The following is a 21,958-nucleotide window of genomic DNA, read 5'->3' on the forward strand; positions in this document are numbered from 1 at the left end:
CATGATCGCATGCAGACACCAACAGTAATAACTGAACTATTGATCATTTTACTCAGCCTCAGCCTGGAGGAGAAGCTTGTGACTGTGAGGTCACCAGAGCAAAGGGAGAGGCAGCAGAGCGGGCTCGGAGCGCGCCACGCCTCCGGGAACGTTCTGGGCACATCACTGAGCTCCTCGTTGTTCCGGAGGTGCTGCAGGGGGAGATTCAGCTCCAACATGCATGAGCAGAACTCGTGTCTCGTCTAAGTTGCCGTGACTATTTTAACGTCCTTATTTTCGCAGTGGCTTTTTTTTTCTCTCTCTCCTTTTTTTTCTTGAAAAAAAAAAAAAGGGGGTTCTTTAATTTTCTTTGCTTTGATGCTCCAGCTGGAAAAGCACAAGAAGTTAATCTTTTATTTTATTTTCCTTTTTTTTTGTTTTGGCAGGGTGTAGAGAGGAACAAAGGGAGCATCTGTCTTGCAACACCAAACCATCAAAAGTTCATGAGGAGAGTTCACACAAAACCAGAGCTGTTTTTGCAGAGAGCGATTCAGGTTATTAGTCATTTTAATGGTTTTAAGGTGTTTTTATGATACAGTAGAGTGAATTGCCTTCGTGGAGTTTATTGTTATTCCCTCCAGTAGCACCTTGAGACTGTAGAAGGTTATAGCGCCATCGTGTGGCGCTCAGATAGATGAAAACAGAGACTTTTCATTTTCAGAAACCAGGATTTTTCTTTCCTGTTCAGTATTTTCTGTCGCATTGTTGAGTTTTTTACGTCTCCGGCATGAGGATGCACACGTCAGGGCCATCGCAGAGAGAAAATGAGAGGGAAAAAACAATGGTACATTTCAGTCACAAATCTCAGAAATTTTGAGTCTCTGAAGTTTTCTAAAAAATAAAATAAAATAAAAAATGGAAATGTCAGAGTAACAAAAGTTGGGGCCGGGGGGATTTTGAAACTAATCTCAGAAGTTTTTTTTAGAAAAATAAAAATGTTGAAAGTTTTGAGCTTCAAAAGCCAAAACTTTTTGACTTTTGAAACTGAGAAAATTGACAAATTTTGAAAATGTTCTGTTTTTGTAACTCAAACGTTTCAATATTTTTTGTCTAGAAAACTTCAGGTTAATCTCAAACTGCCTCGGACCTTTGGTGGAAACTTACCCCCTGCCCAAAGGTTGCATTAACCGAATTTCCGTATTTGACTGGTTGTTTTTCAAAACGGCGGGAAAATTTAAAGCTCGTCCGTCATTTTGACAGGTTATAATTAATACCCCTGATTGGTTCACAAGACCAGATATTATAGACTTTATGCAAAGATTTTATCGTAGAGGGAACTGAACTAAATGCAATAGCGTGTTGCATTTATCCCATTCTGGCATAAAGGGGACAGTCCCCACCAATCACAGGCGCTGCCAGGAATCTTGGGCCCTCTGACAAAGGATTAAAGTGGGCCCTCCACACAGCAATTTCTTGAGTCTGACTGAACCATCAAAAGCGTCACAATTTTAAAGGTTTGCAACTTTCTTGCTTTTTTGGACTAATGCTGATACTAGCACAATATTTATTGCTCATGAATTTAATATCCAACAGTCCACAAACAGTAAGCAAGTAGGTTGCTTAAATTTGTTCTCTTAGTTTTAGATTACTGAAATGTCTCTCCCCATGAGCAACAGTCATAGGCAACATGCAAAATATACATGAAGCAATCCAGACTTCTCAAAAAATGCTATGTTGTTGCAGTTTATTCAAGCTGCAGTACAGAACTTTAATAAAAAAATATGTTTTCTCCATATTTGTCAAAACTGTGTTTGGCTTCTCGTTCATATTTGCTACCTCTTGCTTGTAGATCTGAGTATTGAATATTGTGGCTGTTTGGTGTGGTTTTCTCGTATTGTGGAGAGCAAAAGGTTAGCCTTTTAGCATTAAGCCATTAAGCTTGGTTAATTAGATGTCATTCATGTTACCATTTCCAATTGAAATTTCTCTTGTATGTTTTATTGTGTGATGCTGTATTTAGCAGGGTTGATTATTATTTATGTGTAATTCTCATAGTCAGGTATCAACCAGTTGCTAGTCAATAGTAATCAATAGTAATCTTTAAACACGTTTATTCATTTGTGCTCATTTGGTTTATTTGTGAAAGTATTTACAGGCAAGTTCTCATAATTTATATTTGTCTATCTTTATAGAAAAACACTATATGTCCGAGCTAAGGACATATATTCTCTTATTTCACTAACTCACCTAAACATATCTATCAGCTGTCCCAACCCGACAGCCTGGAGTGATTGTTTCTCCATAACCAAACCAGCTTCAGTCTTCATTACGACATAGTAATATTTTGTAGTATGTTTAATATTAATACCTGCTAAAAGGTTACTTTCGAAAGGTACTATTAATCTGACAAGCCTGATCAGGACGTATATTGAATAAGACTGTCTGGCATTCACATGCAATTTTTTGCATTATTCTTAGCACAAAAAAAAGAAAAGGCCTTCCAGTAACTGTGGGTGCATCAGCGCCTCCTCGTGTTCCGGACCACTGGTTGAAATGGCAAATTTAATTCCAGTCTCCATTACATATAGAATAGAGAAAACTAAAGAGTTTTCAATGTTGTTAATCCATTTATAGTCTAAACAGAAGAGCCGGCAGTTTGTCTGGAGGAAATGAATAAATGACAGCGCAAAAGTTCACTAGACCGTAACATGCAGTGCGCTGCACAACCAATGCGGGCTGCAAAGAATTAGACAGAGCTCATCCTTAACTCGTCCAATAAAAGGAGCCTTCTTTCTTCATGTTACCCTCCCGCGGCCAGAAGCAGAAGCATCTATCCGTTTCGGGGAAGCAAAACCACGCTCTTCGTAAAAGCGCACGTCCGGGCCGCCAACACGTTAAAAAACGTGCAGAGTTCAATTGATCGGTTTGGACACACAAACACTGATTAAAAATCGATGAAAGAACATTGTTTTTCCTGGAACACTTGTGACATAAATATATCAAGAAAACGAGAATAAAAGTTTCTTATTTCCCACATCTGATCCCTCCCTCTCTGCCGCACTTGATTCAAGGCTGAGAGACGAAGAGCTGTTGCTGTGAGTTACTGCTGCGCTCCATGATGTGGCTCTGGAGGTTTTACGTGTTCACAGTATTAGCAGCAGTGAGGAGCGAGGAGAACAAGGAGTCTGGTCTCTGCTTCAGCACTTCTGGGGGTCCCAGTTCTGCTGCCTGAAAAGACACAAAGCCAGACGCGTCAGGGAACGCGTCAGGGAACGCACAGCGGCGAGTCAATGGAAAAAAAATAATACAATTCTGCCCAAAAATTGAAAAAAGTACAGACATTTTCTATAAACAAAGGAAATTTCTAAATTTGAAAAGTCACAAGTTAGAAAATAATCTCAGAAATGTTTTAAAAAAAAGAAGGAAGTTTCTGAATGTGAAACGTTGCAAATTTGCGAGAAAAAACTTTCAAGAAGAAAAATGCGGAAATTTATTTGAGTTTGAAAAGTTTAGAAAAAAACTAAAATTTTGAGATTAATGTCTGATTAAACTGAGTTTGACAAGTCGCAAAAAAAAAAAAAAAAAAGTCGAAAATTTTTGACGTTGAAAACTCAAGAAGTTTTGGACTTTTCTAAGATTTTTACCTCTGAGGTTGAGAGGTTAATCCCAATGTTTTTTCAAGCAAATGTTCTGCTTTTCACACTCAGAAATTTTCACGTCGTTTTTTTTTGGGGTTTTTTTTGGCTTTTGTAGAAAGTTTAGGGACGAGACTCTTAAAAAGAGTTTCTCGTCGTCTCTCCGTGTCGCTCACCTTTCCGTCGTCCATGACCAGGATGCGGTCTGCGTACATCACTGTGTTGATGCGATGTGCGATGGTGAGCATGGTGCAGTCGTGGAAGGCCTCTGTGATGGTGTTTTGGATCAGAGCGTCTGTCTCCGAATCGATGGAAGCCGTGGCCTCATCCAGCAGAATGATCTGTCAGGCACACCATGGAGGATGAGGCAACCACTCACAGTCTAAAATTTCTAGTCTAATGCCCAATGTAACAGAATAGTGAAAAAAAAACACATTAATATTTTTCCCCATTGTCTTACATTGCAAAAAGACAACTTCAGTATATTTATTTGTGATTTTATTTGATAGACCCATAAAGGAGTGAAACAATGTAGAATTAGAGGAAAATGACTTGATGTTTGCACAGTTTGCTGCACATTTGCTTTCATTTCCCCCACTGAAGTTATTTCCTTTTGACAGATGTAAAGATTTTTTCCTATTCTTTGCAGAATTGCTAAAATTAGATGGAGAACATCTGTTAAAACAATCCTTTTCAAGTGTAGCCAAAGAATCTCAATTAGATTTAGGTCTGGACTTGGACTAGGTCATTCTAACTCATGACTCATTAATGTTTCAAGGCTGATTTTGCAGCCTTTAAAAAGGTTTTCTCTTTACTTCCCATAGTTTGATGCTGCCAACAATATGTTTAACATTTGCTGTTTAACTCTCCCTCAACACAAAGTATTCTGCATGTAGGACAATGTGTTTTCCTTTGGTTTCTTTTGGTTTTGGTGTCGTTATTCCTGTATATCTTTCTTTAAATTACAAAATCACATACTACTATGTTGAACTAGTCTCTCAGTGTCAATGCCACATCATGACAAATTGAGCCAATATTCAGGGGTGTGATTACTCTGGTGATAGTGTAGGAGTATGGATGAACGCGCATACGGACCTTGGAGTTACGGAGAAGTGCTCTGGCCATACACATCAGCTGCCTCTCACCAACAGAGAAGTTTTCTCCATTCTCCAACACTTCAGCCTGCAATGTCCCATCTAGCTTGGAGATCTGAGGAAATACACAGGCACACAGTATTTAACACTTCATCTTACATGAGTATATATATATATATATATATATATATATATATATATATATATATATATATATAATAGTTAGCACAAATCATAGCTTGTTTTAAAGCAGAACATGTTTATTTGTTCCACTTGTGAGCAAAGCTGCATCAAAAGCTTGGATCCCTCTTTAAGTTGTTTACCACATTGGGATCATGGCTGTCTAAACCTTCTCTATAAGAGTCAAAGTCAAGTTACTGCAACTACTCATACTGTAGCTTTGGTCATTTGAGCTCATTAGCTGTATTTCACAACCAAATTAGCATTTAGCTAGCCTGACTGTTGCCTTCTTTTGCAATTCTGCTTGATTCTCATCTCCCTTCATTGCCGCGGCTGGGATTTCTTCCCTTGAACAAGATTTCAGCAAATTCAGCGAACATCAGCAGAAGTCGTGAATGATGACGTAGTTTTTCTGCACTGTTTTAGAATTATAGTTTGCTTGTATTATTAGCAATGGCAGCGGAGGAACTGAAGGAAGACGTTCAGTCCATGTTGGCTTTGCTTCCCAAATAATGAGCCATTAAAGTTAGACATTTTATTGCTGACAAAGATGTTGTGGCCCTACTTTCTACGGGGCTGTTTACAGCACCGGCAATTTCCGGTAAGCTTCATCAATCTGACGCCTTACATATGTAACGCCCAAATGCTAATGACTGGGTAAAATCAGATCCAGTTCTTTAAAACGTCAACACAGTCCATGCTTCCATCCAGAAGGTCGAGGGTCCAGATCATCTGGGTCCAGATCATCTGTATCTAGTAAAGCGAAGAAAGTAGAACAAGCCAGCAAGCATTTACCGATGTCGAAAGCTCCTCTGATTACTACTAAAAGCAGGAAACACCGATAGCTAAGAACCATTGGTAAATTATTTAAGAAGGTTAGAATTAATACTTTTAGAAACTCCAAGGAATCCGAAGAGTTGTGCATTTTAGTAACATACCGAGTCCTTCATGTAGGTTTTCTGTAGCACCGCCCAGATCTCCTCATCAGTATACTGATTAAAAGGATCTAGGTTGTACCTGTGGGTAAGTGTAGTGGGTAAGGTTGAGACTGGTCCACAAAGCAGTGGTTGTTTTATAAAACCAGTTGTGTGAGTAGCGGGTACCTGACTGTGCCAGTGAACAGCACCGGGTCCTGGGGGATGATGGAGAGTTTGCTGCGCAGATCCCGCAGGCCGATGGCGGCGATGTCCACGTCGTCTATAAGAATGGTCCCTCCCGCCGGCTCCACCAGTCTGAACAGAGCCACGCCTAAGGAGGATTTCCCTGTAGACAGAGCGCAGAGAGAGGGAGGGGCTGAGTCCTGCTCTGTAACTATGATGACGACGCAGGATGGAAACCCGCTTACCAGAACCCGTCCTTCCCACGATGCCCAGCTTCTCTCCAGCCTGGATGGCGAAATCGAGCCCATTCAGGACGACAGGCGTGTTGTCTCTGTACCTCATTTTGTACTCCTGGAAGGTAATCGCTCCGTCTTTGGGCCAGCCGTCAGGAATCTTAACCCCTTTTATGTGTCTGGGGGCCTCAGATTTGCAGGTCTGTATGTGGAATCAAATCAAACAAATTCAAAACGTTATTAGACACACCAGGATGATGAAGTGCTTTCTAAAAGATGAGGGTCAGTGCCTGCTGATTTGTGACGTTACATTCTGGAGGTTTTTGATTTTGGAAATGGGCCGTTTTACAAACACCACAAAATCGGCTGAGTGTTTTTTATTTGAAGGGCTTGGGCTCTTTTTGGTGCGGTGAGGTCTGGAGATCCAGCTGGAAGTACAAAATGTGACTTTTGCATAACGCGTCCCCTTTATCAAGGATTCTTACCGTGATGTATTCCAGCAGCCGTTCCACCGAATTGAACCTGGCCTCCACTTCAGTTGACTGCCTCACGACATACTGGAGCATGCCTGTCAGCTGGTAGACATGCAGACCTCAGTGCTGCTAAAAGCCTGAAGGATTCAAATACCAAAAGAAACCCGAACCTGTTCGCTGTCCAGATTTACCTGTATGGTGTAAGACATGGTGAGGCCTTTTAGAGACTGACTAATGACGTCATTGCTGCTCAGTACCACAAACAGAGCCACCAGCAGCGTCATGGAGGCGGCCATGAAGTCCAACCAGAAAGAGAGCCACCGTGTGCCGGAGTGGAAGAGTAAGTAATGGTTGGAGTTGATGTCGTTCAGAGATTTGAACCTATAGTTTGACCCAAAAAAGGCAAGACGTCGGTGACTCACAACTTTGACCCTCTCGCAAAATTCTAAAGTGGAAAAGTTTTAAGGTGTTGGAAAATACTTTCACTAGGTGTTGTATATGTAGTAGATCAGTATCAAGAAGTCTGTCAGAGAGGTATCACCTGATGACATCTTACAGTTTTATGTGGCTCTCCCTGATGTTGTAGGCATGGATGGTGCTGAGGCCCTGCAGGGTGGAGGTAGTGAGAGAGATGCACGGAGAGCGGCTGATGTTCTCCATCTTCTTCATCTGACGAATGCCTCTCTGAAATACGCTGAAGAAAAAGAATCTTCCATTAAGAGATGGATTCTTTGAATCCACAGCTTTCTGATCCGACACTGGCCTGACTGGCGTTGGACTTACAAGAGAATAAGGGTGAATAAAACACCCATGACAACCACAGCTACCAGCATGGCGGGGAAAACAGAGGCGATGATGACGATGGTGAATGTGACGAGGAGACAAAACTGCAGGAAGGGGTCCATGTGGAGAGGAAGCACAGAGTCCAACTCCTCCTGATCTTTAGCAAAGCGGTTGAGAATTCGTCCAGTAGGCGTCGTGTCAAAGAAACTCATCGGGCTGGCAAGAATCTGGGAAGACAGGAAACGACATTCTCGCTGTGGACTGGAACTGATCTCTGCTGAGTCCAGATTTTCCACAGTACCTTTCGGAACATGCTGTCGTGGAGTTTGCAGGCAGCTCTCAGTGTGACATGAGTGTAAAAAAAGCACTTGATAACAGCAAGGACCAACGTGACGAGGATCATCACTCCATAAATCATTTGGTAGAAGTGCAGGCGGGGATTTTGGGAGACGTCACCCGGTTTAGAAGTCACATTTCCAGAGTTAGAAGTCGAATTGGACTAAACAAAAGAAAACATAAATATATTAGAGAATCAATGACTAGAAATAGGTTTAAATGAAATGGAATTAGACCAGAGGATACTCAGCAATCCTGAACGGGAGCAGCTAATTTACATACTTTACATCAACATTAGATTCTTTTTTCTTTTTTTGCTCTTTCCTTTGGTTTATCGTTTTGTTTGTTTTCCTTTTAATTCCTGTATTGCCTTGTTGCTGAAAATGTACTATAAAAATAAAATTACCTTTACCTTTAATATATTTTATGTTTGGTGCAATAAGTTAGATAAATATATAGCAAGCTAGCAAGCCAATTTTTTGGCTAATAATATGGTAGCTAGCTATTTACACAGGAATAAAGAGCTACATACCTATTTATCTAACTAGTTAGCTAGTGATTTGTCGAGTTGCCTAAATGAATAACCAGCTAAATATTTAAGCCAGATAAATAGCTAGCTTATATATATATATATATATATATAGATAGATAGATAGATATAGATATCTATCTATCTATCTATCTATCTATCTATCTATCTATCTATCTATCTATCTATCTATCTATCTATCTATCTATCTATCTATCTATCTATCTATCTATCTATCTATCTATCTATCTATCTATCTATCTATCTATCTATCTATCTATCTATCTATCTATCTGCACCAAACATGAATACTGCTCTTTTTCTAGCTATAGCTAGCTATCTTTCTAGCCCCATTATGTGTTTCCAACAAAAACAACAATGATGATGCAATTGTGTTCAGTTTGATACGGTGGAGACGTGTCCTAATGCATAAATAGGAATGAACTTGTAATTTCTGTATTTATTGGATTCGAAACTACATCCTTTATCGTAGCACCTGCTGCACTCTTTTCCTCTTCTGAATCAAACAGTTTGGATCCATCAGGATGGGAAAACTGTGCATGATGCATCTCTAGTTATGAGAGTCCATGAATACTTATTGTGACAGGAAGGACAAAGTGATTGGATTCTCACCCCGTCACCCTGCCCCAGCCAGTAGCTTAGCCACCAGTTGCTGAAGGCTGTGGACCCGATCATGAGGACTATGATGAAGATGGTGAGGAAGGTGACGAAGTAACCTGCAGACAAACAGTTTCACTGAATAAAACCGACCATGAAGAGGATATCTGAAGAACATTGCTGCAGAGTCTGGTAAGTGCACGTGCATGTGTGTGTGTGTGTGTGTGTGTGTGTGTGTGTGTGTGTGTGTGTGTGTGTGTGTGTGTGTGCGTGTGTGTGCGTGTGCGTGTGTGTGTCAGACCTCCAACTGCCTGGCAGTATTGGTGGTAGACTCTCCAGGACACAGATCCCTCTGTGGAGGACTCCTGACTCACCAGCTGATCTTCACCCGTCACAGCGGCTGAATGGGAACAAAACCATCAAATGAAATCCTTGTTTGATTGAAACATAATTTATTTGTACAGCCTAATACTGTATCTGAGATTGTCTGACCAGTTTTGTGCTTTATTCATTCGCTGTGACACTTCTTGTACCCACCAGAGGTCTTCAATAACTCTCTCAATTTGTCTTGATTTTGCCTGTATTTGCATGTCTTACCAGTCCTTAATAAAGCTACGCATATTTCAAATTCAACCCTTCCTCATTTACTTCCTGAATTACTTGTGCTGCTTTATGACTGAGGTTTTTCTGCGCTGCCATACTGATAAAAGTTTGCTATTTTTGAAGCTTTCATAGTCAGTGTTCCTCTAATTTTGTTTATTTCGTCATGGTTGTTAAAATTAAAGGTAAACCTGCTTCTACTAACATTTTAATAAGATGAAAACATTTGGATATAAGTAGAAGAAAACATGAGCGAGTCCTAAAAATCTGAACAAATCAAAGTAACTTGTTTAGTGAAGTTAAAGCAGAAATGAAACAGCTATCGACCATCCAGTGAAACTTTGTGAATTGCTGTCTTTAAGGTTCTGGTCTTCCATTTTGAGGCTGTTCTGTGTCGTTGGTCTGGGCCCAGAACCAACCGTTGGGTCAGCATCACAGTCTACAGTTTACTGACTCCTGTTTACTTACGCCTCTGGTCTGCTGGCGCGCCATCATCAGCTTCATCTGACATGTCAAAAACTGAAAAGAGGCACAGATGTTATTTTCTCCATCACAACTACAGCAGTTATAAAACTCAGCTTTAACTAACAGTGATTAACATAACAAGCTGACGTGTAACTCTTAGAAGAAAGCTAACTCCTAAAAGTACAAACTACCCCAGGACCTAACTAGCCAAGTGTGTTTGGTCTAGTTTCTAAGGCAAATATATCAGTGTGTTTGGAATTAGACAAAACTAACTTATAAGTAACTTTTCAGCAAGATATAGGAGTTTGTTTTAAGTCATTAATTACATTCTACAACAATTATTTTTCATGTTCCACAGAAATAGAGTCTTTGTTTTCATACCGGGGTTCACTATCCCACTGTCGGCACGCAGTCTGACCTCAGCAGCGTCTTTGTGGGATGCCACTTCCTCCTCCTCTCTCTCCTCCGTCTGTGTCTGACATTCACAAACAATAAAGAAGCCGGTGGTCACAGCTTGTTTTACAGCTGATTCTTCCGTTTAATAGCCTGCGCTTGTAGAACGATAAGGCCAAAGTTCATAAAAACATTCTGTGCTGCTCTCACTTCCGACTGCTCCATCTGGTAGTTGCTGATGAGCTGAGCGTAGCGTCCATTGGCCTTCATCAGTGCCTGGTGATTCCCGGTCTCCCTCACTTCGCCCTCTTCCAGGACCAGGATGTCGTCACAGAACTCCAGATACTGCAACACGCACACCAAAGCAATCGACTCAGTAAAGCTTTTTTTTTATTTTTTTTATGTCCAAACATATTTTTCACTATAATGGGCAAAACTGGCACACACAAAATTTTAATCAAAATAGGAAAAATTACTTTATTGTGATTTTTATTATGATAATAATCTCTTCCTTTTATATTCCTTGAAGTTAGGGGTGCCCAAAGTGTGGCCCAGGGGCCTTTTGTGGCCCTTACGGGGATTTAGACAAAAATGGCACAAACTTCGTTTTCCGGCTCCAGGTTAGATGTAGATCCAGTTAAAAAAATGATGCCATATGTTTTCCCTTGCCTTTTAAAAAAGATACAAAAATCAAAGCTTCTAAAAGTGGAACGTACAACACAACATACTCATGTTTTGTCAAACATCATCGTAAACAAAACCACAAAAATACAGTGATTTGTACTCAAGTTATTAAAGAACAAGCGATCCACATTCTGTTCTTATCGTTTGAATAATAATCAAAAAACTGACAGAATACCGTTTGCAATTTAAAAAAGAAAAGTTTTTTTTATATATACATAAATAAATAACGCAAACCTCTATGGGAATCAAACTTATACTACTAAATATTGCATGTTGTTCGTATTCTTGCAGGTAAAAGTGAGACATATCTTTTGTTATCTAATTAAAAATCAAAATGTTGTGGCCCTCAATTACATTCAACTTGACAGTTTTTGTCCCTCTTGACAAAACGTTTGCGTCATCCTACCTGCAGTTGATGTGTGACGAGGATGATGGATTTTCCTTGAAGCTCTTTCTTTATGCATTCTTCAAAGATGTGTTTCCCCACGTGGGCATCGACGGCGGACAGCGGATCGTCCAGCAGGAAGATGTCTTTGTTGGCGTAGACGGCCCTCGCCAGGCTGATCCTCTGCTTCTGTCCTCCTGACAGGTTCAGCCCCCGTTCTCCAATCTGAGCAACCAAAAAAAAAAAACAACAGCAACATAAGAACTATTGATAAAATGTTTTTAAAAATCCACCTGAAAATGGGACTGAAAAACTTGAATATTGTGTCACTCACTACAGAAAGTGAGACTCCAATATCACGTAGATTCATTACGCATAGAGAGAAATACTTCTAGCCTTAATTTCTTGTCATTTTGATGATTTCTGCTTACAGATAATGAACACCCAAAGTTTAGTGCCTCAGAAAATTTTAATGTTGTGAGAAAGTTAAGTGGTTTTATTATCAAAAGGTTAAGTGGAAGGAGTTCCTGTCCACTCTGATCACTAAAGTTTCTGTTCCCCGTCAAGCCACATTGATGCAGAAATTCATGCAAGTATTTAGTGCACAGAAAATGAACATATTTTTAATAAGCCTGACATTCCTGTCAGTCAGATTCAGATTCAAAATGAGTGTCTGTAGATACTCGTATATGTATGGCCAGACCCAAAACAGGAATGCTGGCAGAAGAAGGTTAAAGAGATCACTTGCCTCGGTCCCATCTCCATATGGAAGTATCTTAAGGTCGGCTCTGAGGCTGCACACATCCAAAACCCGGTCATATCTGTAGAACATAAACGCAAGACGGCTTTTAGTTTGACACTTGTGGCGTTGTGAAAATCTGTTTTTTTGTTTCACTTTATGTTTCAGATCAAACGAAATTTAATATCAGACAAGGATAACCCAATCAAAGACAAACTGCTAATTTGTCTATTTGAGGGCTCAAATAGACACTCAGGCTGTCCTTGTTTTTTTCATAAAAATAATGTCTAAAGCCCTGTAGGCCTCGGAATCTCTGCTAGCCATGAGCTGTGTGTCCATTGACCGTGCAATTTCTCAATTTGGCATTTTGAAAAAAAATTTACTTAATAGAATCGAGGCAGTTTTTTAAAAAAAAAAAAACAACTCATTTGTCGATAAAAACTTTTCACCACTAGGATGCAGCGAGATTTTTTGGCGCATAAAAATAAGCTATATTGAAAAACTGCAATGGAAATTGGGTTTTTTCAACGTTAGCGGAAAACTGACAAAGTTTTGCGTATATTTGTGATAGAAATGCAGCTGGTGGCAGTACCCGTGATTCGACAATAAGCAAAAAAATTGGGCAAAAAAACACAAAGACCAAGCTCACATTTCCTGATGGTTTTTGGAAGGTGTGCATCCCGTAACAGGCGACACACACGACAGATGTAACTTACATCCGGAGTAACATTAATGCACTTAAACATGGTGGGAGTCTGATTGTCTGCGGCGACTTTGGAGCAGGAAAATCATCCGAGGCACATTAGCAAATATCACCTCAAAAAAGAGAATTATGGCCTAGACAAATTCTGGGTTTGGATCCCACTAAGATTCTTTGGAAGGAGCTTCTGTGTACATGATAACTAGACTAATGTAGAACAATTCTCCAATAAAGAGAAGGCCGAAACAGCCAGCACTGTAACAGGAACATGCAACTTCCTGTCACATTTTCGAAAAGGAAGTGAAGCTCTCAGTAGAAAACTGAATTTTGTGTTTAATCTTTTACTGATATCAAAATTTGCTTGATATTCCAAAGCAAAAGAAATCTCTAATGGGGCAAATACTTTTTCCCAGCTCTGTAGAGAATGGAACAATCATAAAAACATTCGGAAATATGTCAACAAACCATGAGAAGCATCGTTATGTCATTTTATATCTGAATGTTAGCCAGACTTTTTGCTGCCTCAGTGATAACAGCTGCCTTTCTTTAGACATTTAAACCAGTAAACACATTTATCCCGTGAATTATTCAACTGGAGCTTAACTCGTACATCTTTACGGACAATTCTTATCGTAACTTACTCAAGTCTCTCCCCATAAAGTCCTCACTATGTGCAGAGAGCCTTATACTAGCACAAAGCTGCCAGATAACACAGATGACTCCTGCCCTCGTCTAACCGCCGTGATAGGTCAGACTTGACCATCTCCTCGTCAAACATTTTTCATGTGAGATAACCTCCAAAGTAGACTGCGTTTCGAGAAAAAAACCTTAACTTTAACATTCGGCTTGTGATAGCACAGGACACCTAGCATAGATTATCATTTGATATGTTTAGCCAACACTCTAACAAACTAGTAGTGGTAGTGCAGCAGGGTTGAGCTCTATGGACTTATATAGTGATAAAAGTGACAATAAACTGTATTTATTTCTTTGTTTTTAGGACTCTGTGTGGCTGTGACTGCATGACACAGCAAACATGGCCCCTCAAGCACAAACAGTGTCCTATAAAAACATTCCCATTTATAACACATGTCTTTAGCACACCAGTCACTTAAGCAAGAGCGCTTTGCATCACTAAACTGCACAACAATAACCGCTTTTAGTCATATTTTCAAATACATCAATATTCAATGATGCTCCCATTGAACAAACAGTGGAGAAAATTTTAAAAATATCAATCCTGACAAGATGGACAGTTTTGGAGGGTTTTAAATGTAATAAATTGGAATTTATCTCAACAATGATAAATCTAAACTGTTATCACGATATATGATAAACGATACGATAACTGCCGTATAATTACTTGGCCTGGTCGAAAGCTTCGCCCATCAGAATATTTTCTTGAACGGTTCCGTGGAAAATCCAGGCCTGCTGGGAGACGTAGGCGAACGTCCCGTCAGCTGTGATGGAGCCCCGAAGAAGGTGCATCTGCAAGAAAACGAGAAGATCGCTGAGACCGCAGGAGCTCAACAAAAACTAGGTGGCGAGAGGGCAAAGTATGATGGAGCAAAAGAAACGTGAAAAAATCTATAGAAATTCTGAGAAAGAAAACAAAAAGATAAAGCAACCTGTTCCAGAATGCTGGAAATGAGCGACGTCTTTCCGCTCCCCACGTTGCCGCACACGCCCAGCAGGTTGCCCTTCAGGAAGCAAAAACAGAGCCCTTTAGTTGCCCGTCAGCTGGGTCCACAACAAGCTCACCGGATTCGCTGCAGACCTTGGGCAGAGTGAAGGAGATGTTCTTCAGCGTCGGTAAGCTCTCACTCAGATCCGTCTCGTCTTGCTTGTGGTTCTTCACCTGGCCGTTCTGGCCGTTGGGGAGGTCCGGCCCGCTGGCTGCTTTGGTCCAGGACAGCGTTGCGTTTCTCATCTCTACAGCGGTGTGGTTGTCTTTCCTCTGCTCCAGGTAGGGCTCGGGATTCTGGACCAGCAGGAGTTTCTGAAACAGCAGCCGCGCATCGAATCAGGGGCATTTATCATATCGCTTATCGCTTATCGTGAACACATTTTTTTATCATGAGAAAAAATTGATTTATTGTTGTCTCAATAAGTTTTGTCAATTAAATAAAAACCAAAATTGATGGAATTATTGACAGTGTTTTTTTTTTTTTTACAATTTTTTCCAGTGTTTGTTGTCAATAGATTTCAGTAAATTTGATTAAATGCAGTTACTGTGTGCTGCTTAGTGACATAAATCACGTATTTTAAGTAACTGGCAACCCAAAAAACACAAATTCTTACCAAGCATTTTGCTCTGATTTCCACAGCAAATATTTTAGCACACTCGAAATCACATAAAACTAATTTACAAGTTGTTAGAGATTTTTTGATATTATCATTTTGTTAAAGTGTTCTCTTCCTTATGTGTGTATGGGCTGACTTGGAGGTTACGACTGTCTTCATGCGAGATAGTAAAGCTTTATGGTTCTCAGACCTTCTTCTCTGGTGTTTATCCACCCAGTCTTAGGTGACAGTTTGACCTAGAGCTGAACTGGGCTCAGATTGTGAATTAGATATCACACCTGGAACTGAGTTGTTGGTCTGTTTGTGTTAAATGTTTTACGACCTCTGTTGTTTGATGACCTGCACCATGTGACTGTTTTCTTTGACAATAAAGAGGGAGCTCACGTGAAAGCAGATCAGAACTCTCTATGAACAGCTTGGAGGAGCTGTTGATTGGAGACTTCTCCTTCTGCAGAAGCCTGACCATATTTAATTCATATACGTTGTCTGTGGTTATTTTATTGTAGGTTCGAGGAAAAAACCTAACACAAGTAACTTGTGAGCCAGAAATAGGAGTTTGTTTTAAGTAAATAAGTCCAAAAACACTTGATAAGATTTTGTGATGCTGCGGAATACAGTTTTTTGTTAGTTTTGATTGTTATCGCAATAGTACCACAAAATATTGCAATAAATCTCTTAATACATACAGCCATATCGGTTTTAGAGTGCTTATCACTGACTTCCTTACATATTACATGGATCTTATGTGAGGGTTAGGGTTAAAAAACAAGCACAAAAAGTTCACTGTTTGAAACTGTACCCTTAATCTCTTGATGGACACAGCGGCTTCAGCAAGAGCCTTCACGCACAGCGGCATCAGAGCGAGGGAGAACCTCATGGAGTTGAATATAGCGATGGTACTGAAGGCCTGTTGATATCAGAGAACACCAGGCAGGGTTAAGACCGAATGGAAATGACAATGGTCTGGCAGACATGAATCAGGCGCGACATACGTCGGATGTGGTGAGCGGCAAACCCAGCAGAGTGTGCACCAAGAAGGTGAGAACGGTGGCGAAGGTCGGGATGATGCTGGTGATGCTGGTGTTGATGTTCTGGATGTAGCTGACAAACCGGACCTGCTTCTTTTCCTTTTTTCTTAACCCTGGAAGGAAGATAACGTTAGTACCACAGATCTGCTTTATGGCCTGCTTTATGTTGATTTAAGTGTGTTAAAAACCTAAATAAAATGACGCTGACGTCAGGATGTGTAAAAAGACGAAGTGTAATAAAAACACTTCTGTGAGACTTTGAATCCAGACGCTCGACATTCAGCCGCTCCCTAACTCACCGGCTATCTTCTTCTCGAAGGATTCCTCCCAGGCGTACATCTTGATGAGCTTGATGCTGTTCAGAATCTCGTTCATGGTTCGGACGCGGCCGTCTGTGAGCTGCATGGCTTTCCATCTGAACTTGTTAATGAGCTTTGCCAAGAAAAACTGCAAAAAGAAATTTGATTTTTGAAGTATTTTTACGGTATTTTTTTTTACTTTTACCTTAATTTTATTGTGCAGTATTGCTACTCTTACTTGAGTTAACACTACTTTTAAATATTAAACGTATCAGTACTTGAGTCGCCTTTTTCCAAAATACTTTTTACTCTTGGGTCATTTCTTGGACGGCTACTTTCAGCTGTTACTTGAGCAAGAACATGTTAAAGCAGTGCTAGTTTTGCTTGAGCCAATCTACCTCCTCTCCATATGGCTGCTTCCTATTGGTTAGAGCAGATCCTGGAAAATTAGATCCACATCTAAATTCTTTCTTTACTTTTTATCTAAAATGATCCTTTAGGGATGAAACTCGGTGCATTTTGTTCTTACTATCAATGCTTAATGCTCAACCAGAACAAACCAACTCTGTGGGGCTTGTGACACGAGCTGCTGACCTGCACGGGGACGAAGATGATGTAGGTGCAGACTCCCGTCAATGCGGTGTAACCCAGAACAACGCAGGCCAACACAATGCATGCGATGAAGATCACCGGTGCGCAGAGCGCGAAGCTCCCAAACAGCACCGCCTCGAACAGCCGGTGGCCGTCGCTGGTCAAGACGTTTATCATCTGACGGGAGAGACGGCGAGCGGATTTCAAAGCCTCCGTAATTACTGCCGCGTCTGGCGACTGCGCCATGCTTTACCTCTCCCATTGAAATGCCGCTGTGCACCCTCAGAGAGATGACCTTCTGAAAGGCCATGGAGGAGAAGGCTCCTTTCAGTCTGGCGGCCGTCCGCAGGTTGACCGCCCACATCAGGGAGATGAAGAACGCCTTGAGGAACTCGGTGCAGAACAGAGCCACAGCCAGGCCGACGCCATGGGCCACCGTGGACTTCTCTGGGCTTTCTATGTAGGTCAGGACTTTGTTGACCAGGATGCCCTGAGGGGGGACAGGAAGACGTGGAAACATAACAAGACAGGCGTGTTGTGAGGACACGTCGAGTTCCACAGTGCGTTGTGACTAACGTCGTATATCACTAAACATAAATACCTGGTAAGATTTTGTGTTTTTGCAGCATAAACATACAAATAGCACCAAGGTGGAATGAAAATCAAAGAATACCTAAGCTTTGGAATGGCCTAGTCAAAGCCCCTGACTTAAATCTAATTAAAACACTTACCTAAATATGACAATTAATGCTGACATGTGCATCGATCTAACTTAACTGGAGCTATTTATCTTAAACTCACTGGGCCAACAAAAGCTGCTCCCATGGCGAAGGTGCCGATGAAGACGGCCAGAATGAGCCTCGTTCTCTGAAAGCGGAGAACGGCTTTGACCAGGGACGCCCTCTCCAGGCCTTTCTTCGCCACCTCCTCCTCCCAGAGTCTCTGCAACCTGCAAGACAGAAATATTTTTGGCTGGTTGCTGAGTTCTGTGAGGACGACTTTCAGGTCTGATGGAACAACGTGACGCTGGTTGCATCACCAGCAACTTCCGGCAAAAACTGTTTGCTAAGCCATTCGCCTTGAAATGAGGGCACTCTTACCAGCCCCTGCAGCATACACTATATCACCAACAATTTGAATTATTTTTCTTCTTTTTGCACTTTGCAAATTTTGATGGTTTTTTAAAGTGCTTCATAAATAAAGCTGGTGATCCTCAAAGGACGTTTTTCCACTATTTTACAGCCTCCAGATGAGGTGACCCCCTGACTTTGGCCACGCGGTGCAAGAACAGGAAGTCAACCTCCCCCCAGTTTCCATCCTTTTGACAAAGTATTTAGCATTGAATTCAAGACAAGACCTTAGGTTCAAAGCTTAGCAACCTGGCTGAGGCGTTCTTTTTCTACAGTCCATGTTGTGAGAGCATCCAATATCATAAACATACATGAGCAAAAGCTAAAGCCACTCACCTCTCTCCGCTGGTGTCAGCTACATCAAATGGGGAGAGGCTAAGAGAGGACAAGTCCAGCCTGTTCCTGAATATGGCCCACATCATGGGAGTCATCCAGGCAAAGGTTGTAAACGACAAGAAGCCTGCATTGTCCACAGGGTGGGATCTGCACAGAATTGAAATATCCACATACATTCAACAAATTTTCATCACTCTTTACAGCCACTGACTTCAATGTGTTGTATTGGGATTTTTATGTTGGACTGATGCAAACAGCTTTATGATTGTGAAATGGAGGTATGACATGCGTTTGATTTAATGTCCATTGCGTCTAAACCCAGTGGAAAATGTCAAGGTTTGTGGGCTCAACATGTCAAAAAGTAAAGCGATTCATGTCGCCAGTGAGACTGACTGTGAGGAAGACCAGCGGAAGGGCTTGAGAGTCTGCAGGCTGGGCTGGTATTTCCCAAACAGGGAGGGGTGGGACACCCTGCTGCCAGGAGCATCGGCGTGATCTGGGCTGGCAAATTCAGATCCGGTTCTCCATCGAAGACCATCATCTGTCTGAGGTGTAAAGTTTGCAAGAAGATGCAAAAGAGAAAGAGGCAGAGTTAGATGACATCCCAGCCAACGAGTCTCAGAGCCTCAATGAACCGTGCAAGAAAAACACAGGATGCAGGCGAGACAATAGGAGGGGAGCGGATCTGAAGGGACGAAACGGAAAGTGTCAGACTGTAAAGTCACAGTTACTGTTTGTTCTGCAGACTTACAAAAGATCTCCGTCGATTCCCAGTCTGCTCTATGGAGTCCTTCATTGTGTCCTGCATGACAAACAGAATGAAAACTGGACGAGTTTCTTAGTCGAGAAATGACAAGAAAATTCACCAGGCGGCGTTTAAACAGACAGAATCAGACTGCAGCGAGTCATCGCATCTCCTGCTCCATTTTCAACCTTCTGGGTGTTTTAACAGGAACAGTAATGAGACATGTATGCAGATGATCCGTGCTGCTTCATCGTGACACTTAAAACTACAGAGTCAATGAATTACAGGTGCTGCTTCCCACTGTGTCAAAGTTCTGGGAGACGACTCCAAACACACAGTCACGATTACGCTGCTCTTCGTCATGACTGTGAAATTTATGCAGAGCTGAAAAGGCAGAACTCGATCTCACCATTATGAGGGCATAAAGAGTTCAGCCATAGAATTACGACCACCGGTCTAATGGCAAAGATAGAAGGTCCTCACTTCGGAGCACAACTCATCAAAACTAACTAGTTAACTAATTAACTAACTAACTGCAGTTTGGTGACCCAAGCAGATGAGTCTGTTCAGTGGTATACTCTGTTTTGTTAACTTGACTCAAAGTACTGACCCTACCAGTTAGAAATCAAGTTTCACATGTAATTTAATTTACTCGATAAGGAGAGTGCACATTAAGCAACATGACCACAATTCACCAGAGTGTAAATATGCAGGAAATAACCGATATTTAGCACAACATCAGCTACATTTTATCCTAAGACAAGTGAGCAGCCAAAACGAAACACCTCAGCAAACAATCCACAGAGCTGAACACAGATTTAAAAAAAAAAGAAATACAGAGAAATAACACCAAAAGCATAAAATAAACTGAATGAAAACAGGATATTACTCAAATAACAGTAAAAGTAGTTCTGAAAGTATTTAGTTTTCTGAAAGATTTCTAAAAAAAAAAAAACAACAACAAAAAAAAACATTACAAGCAAAAAATAAGCAATATACTTTGAATAAAATCAGATTTTTAGTATGAAATTCAGCTTCACGATTCGTCTTTAACACGTTTGTTTTTTAACGTTATGTAAGGGAGTTATCTTCTCAGAAGCTTTTGTGGAACTACGAGTTGACTTGTTTTTTTTCTTCTTTCTAATTCCCATTTCTCTGGTACTGTCAAAGTTCAAGTGTCTGGTGATTGAGACAATAACTGTTAACGTTTTCTAGTATGTTATTTTACATTTATTGCATTGTCACTGTGTCCAAGCACAATGTTTGAGTCACAAAAACTGATTTTCCAGATTTGACTGCAAGGTGGATCGGAACCTAATTGGACTTTTCCTGTTTACTTCCATCAGTTTGGTTTAGTCAGTCATCACCGTTAGCTAACGTGTTTTAAAAACGGCTGATCAGACACATTGGTGTATTCTCTTCTGATGATGATGAACCCATAGCACAGTTGAAATATTGCAGGGATTCATTCATCCAATGCATTGTGGGTATTAACTTGTTGGTTGCCTTTAAAATTCCTGAAGCAGGACATTTAAACCTCCTTTTTTATTATTCCCTCTTAAGTGTCAGAAATGGTTAAAGCTCCACAGGTAAGATACTGTCAACTCAAAATCACTCCACAAATCTTGGCAAAAACGGCGACCAGCTGAATTAAACCGCAAGTCCATTTAAACTCACAGTGCTAATAACCAGCAGTGCAGGCTGCAGGCTGCATGACTGCGGTCTGATAACTAATATTGACTGAGGAAAGACAATTCTCTCACTTTGAAAGAAACAAGGAGCTGGAAGACAAATGTTCTGCAAAAACAATGTGCATACAACCAAAATGTGTATGCACAGAGAGTTATCACAAGCTAAAAGTGGATAATCTAATTGCATTGCAGTTGAGAAGAAAGTTTTAGATCTGGACACAATTAAAACCCTGTTTTTAAAAAAAAAAAAATTTATACTATTATTAAAACAAAAACACTGATACTTTATGTTTTTACTTGCAAAAGGCAAATGGCATCTTTTAAAGAGTAAAAAACAAACAAACAAACAAACAAACAAACAAACAAAAAAAGACTAAATAAATTGACTGAACAATCCTGATCAAAACGAGGCCGAGCTAATAAAATCAGCTGTGAATGACCTGAAAGAGAAGTGTTGGCATAAACAGAAGAGTACCTCAGAGTGGACGGAGCGGCGCCTCTGCAGCCTGTTAACTCGGACTCTGCCGAGATGCCTGGAGAGTTTCCCTCTGCCTCACTTTTTATGAAGATCAAAGGTTGGTCTGCTCAGAGGTAAACGTCCTGCTGTTCCCTGCCGACAGCCTGGATGACACAACAATTACAATCAGTTACAGTACATCAACCTAAAACGATAAAAGTCTGGCTGACTTTCAGCGTAAATGCAAATTTAAGCTAAAAGTCCAGGGCAACCAAAAAAAAAAAAAACACAAAATACAACAAAACAAACAAACAAAAAAAAACCCTGTAATGGTGAATCATTTTCTATTTATGGCTGTTTCTTGGTGGTTATCAAAGTGTGTTAATGAGAAAAACGCATCTTGTACAAATTTAGAGCAAAGACTGCAACACACTGCCCAGACCTACAAATT

General features: G+C 40.7%; 1 protein-coding gene across 1 annotated transcript; it reads right to left on the reverse strand.

Moving 5' to 3' along the window:
• Positions 1-2,073: 2,073 nt before the first annotated feature.
• abcc12 (ATP-binding cassette, sub-family C (CFTR/MRP), member 12) lies at positions 2,074-21,588 on the reverse strand. Its single transcript, XM_055060076.1, has 31 exons — positions 21,526-21,588; positions 19,366-19,416; positions 19,008-19,159; positions 18,615-18,761; positions 17,950-18,097; positions 17,402-17,638; positions 17,152-17,325; positions 16,558-16,705; positions 16,223-16,371; positions 16,030-16,137; positions 14,704-14,925; positions 14,555-14,626; positions 14,290-14,414; positions 12,236-12,308; positions 11,509-11,712; positions 10,629-10,763; positions 10,407-10,500; positions 10,029-10,079; positions 9,262-9,360; positions 8,976-9,079; positions 7,779-7,976; positions 7,478-7,704; positions 7,251-7,388; positions 6,886-7,075; positions 6,707-6,796; positions 6,234-6,423; positions 5,992-6,151; positions 5,827-5,905; positions 4,710-4,823; positions 3,791-3,955; positions 2,074-3,207 (listed from the first exon to the last, which is right to left on the reverse strand). Exons 2-31 carry the CDS (start codon positions 19,408-19,410, stop codon positions 3,115-3,117), a joined length of 4,131 nt encoding a protein of 1,376 aa, XP_054916051.1. The 5' UTR covers positions 19,411-19,416; positions 21,526-21,588; the 3' UTR covers positions 2,074-3,114.
• Positions 21,589-21,958: the final 370 nt, after the last annotated feature.

Source organism: Poeciliopsis prolifica, unplaced genomic scaffold (assembly GCF_027474105.1).
Source record: "Poeciliopsis prolifica strain line A6 unplaced genomic scaffold, Auburn_PproV2 SCAFFOLD057, whole genome shotgun sequence".
NCBI classification, from domain to species: domain Eukaryota; kingdom Metazoa; phylum Chordata; class Actinopteri; order Cyprinodontiformes; family Poeciliidae; genus Poeciliopsis; species Poeciliopsis prolifica.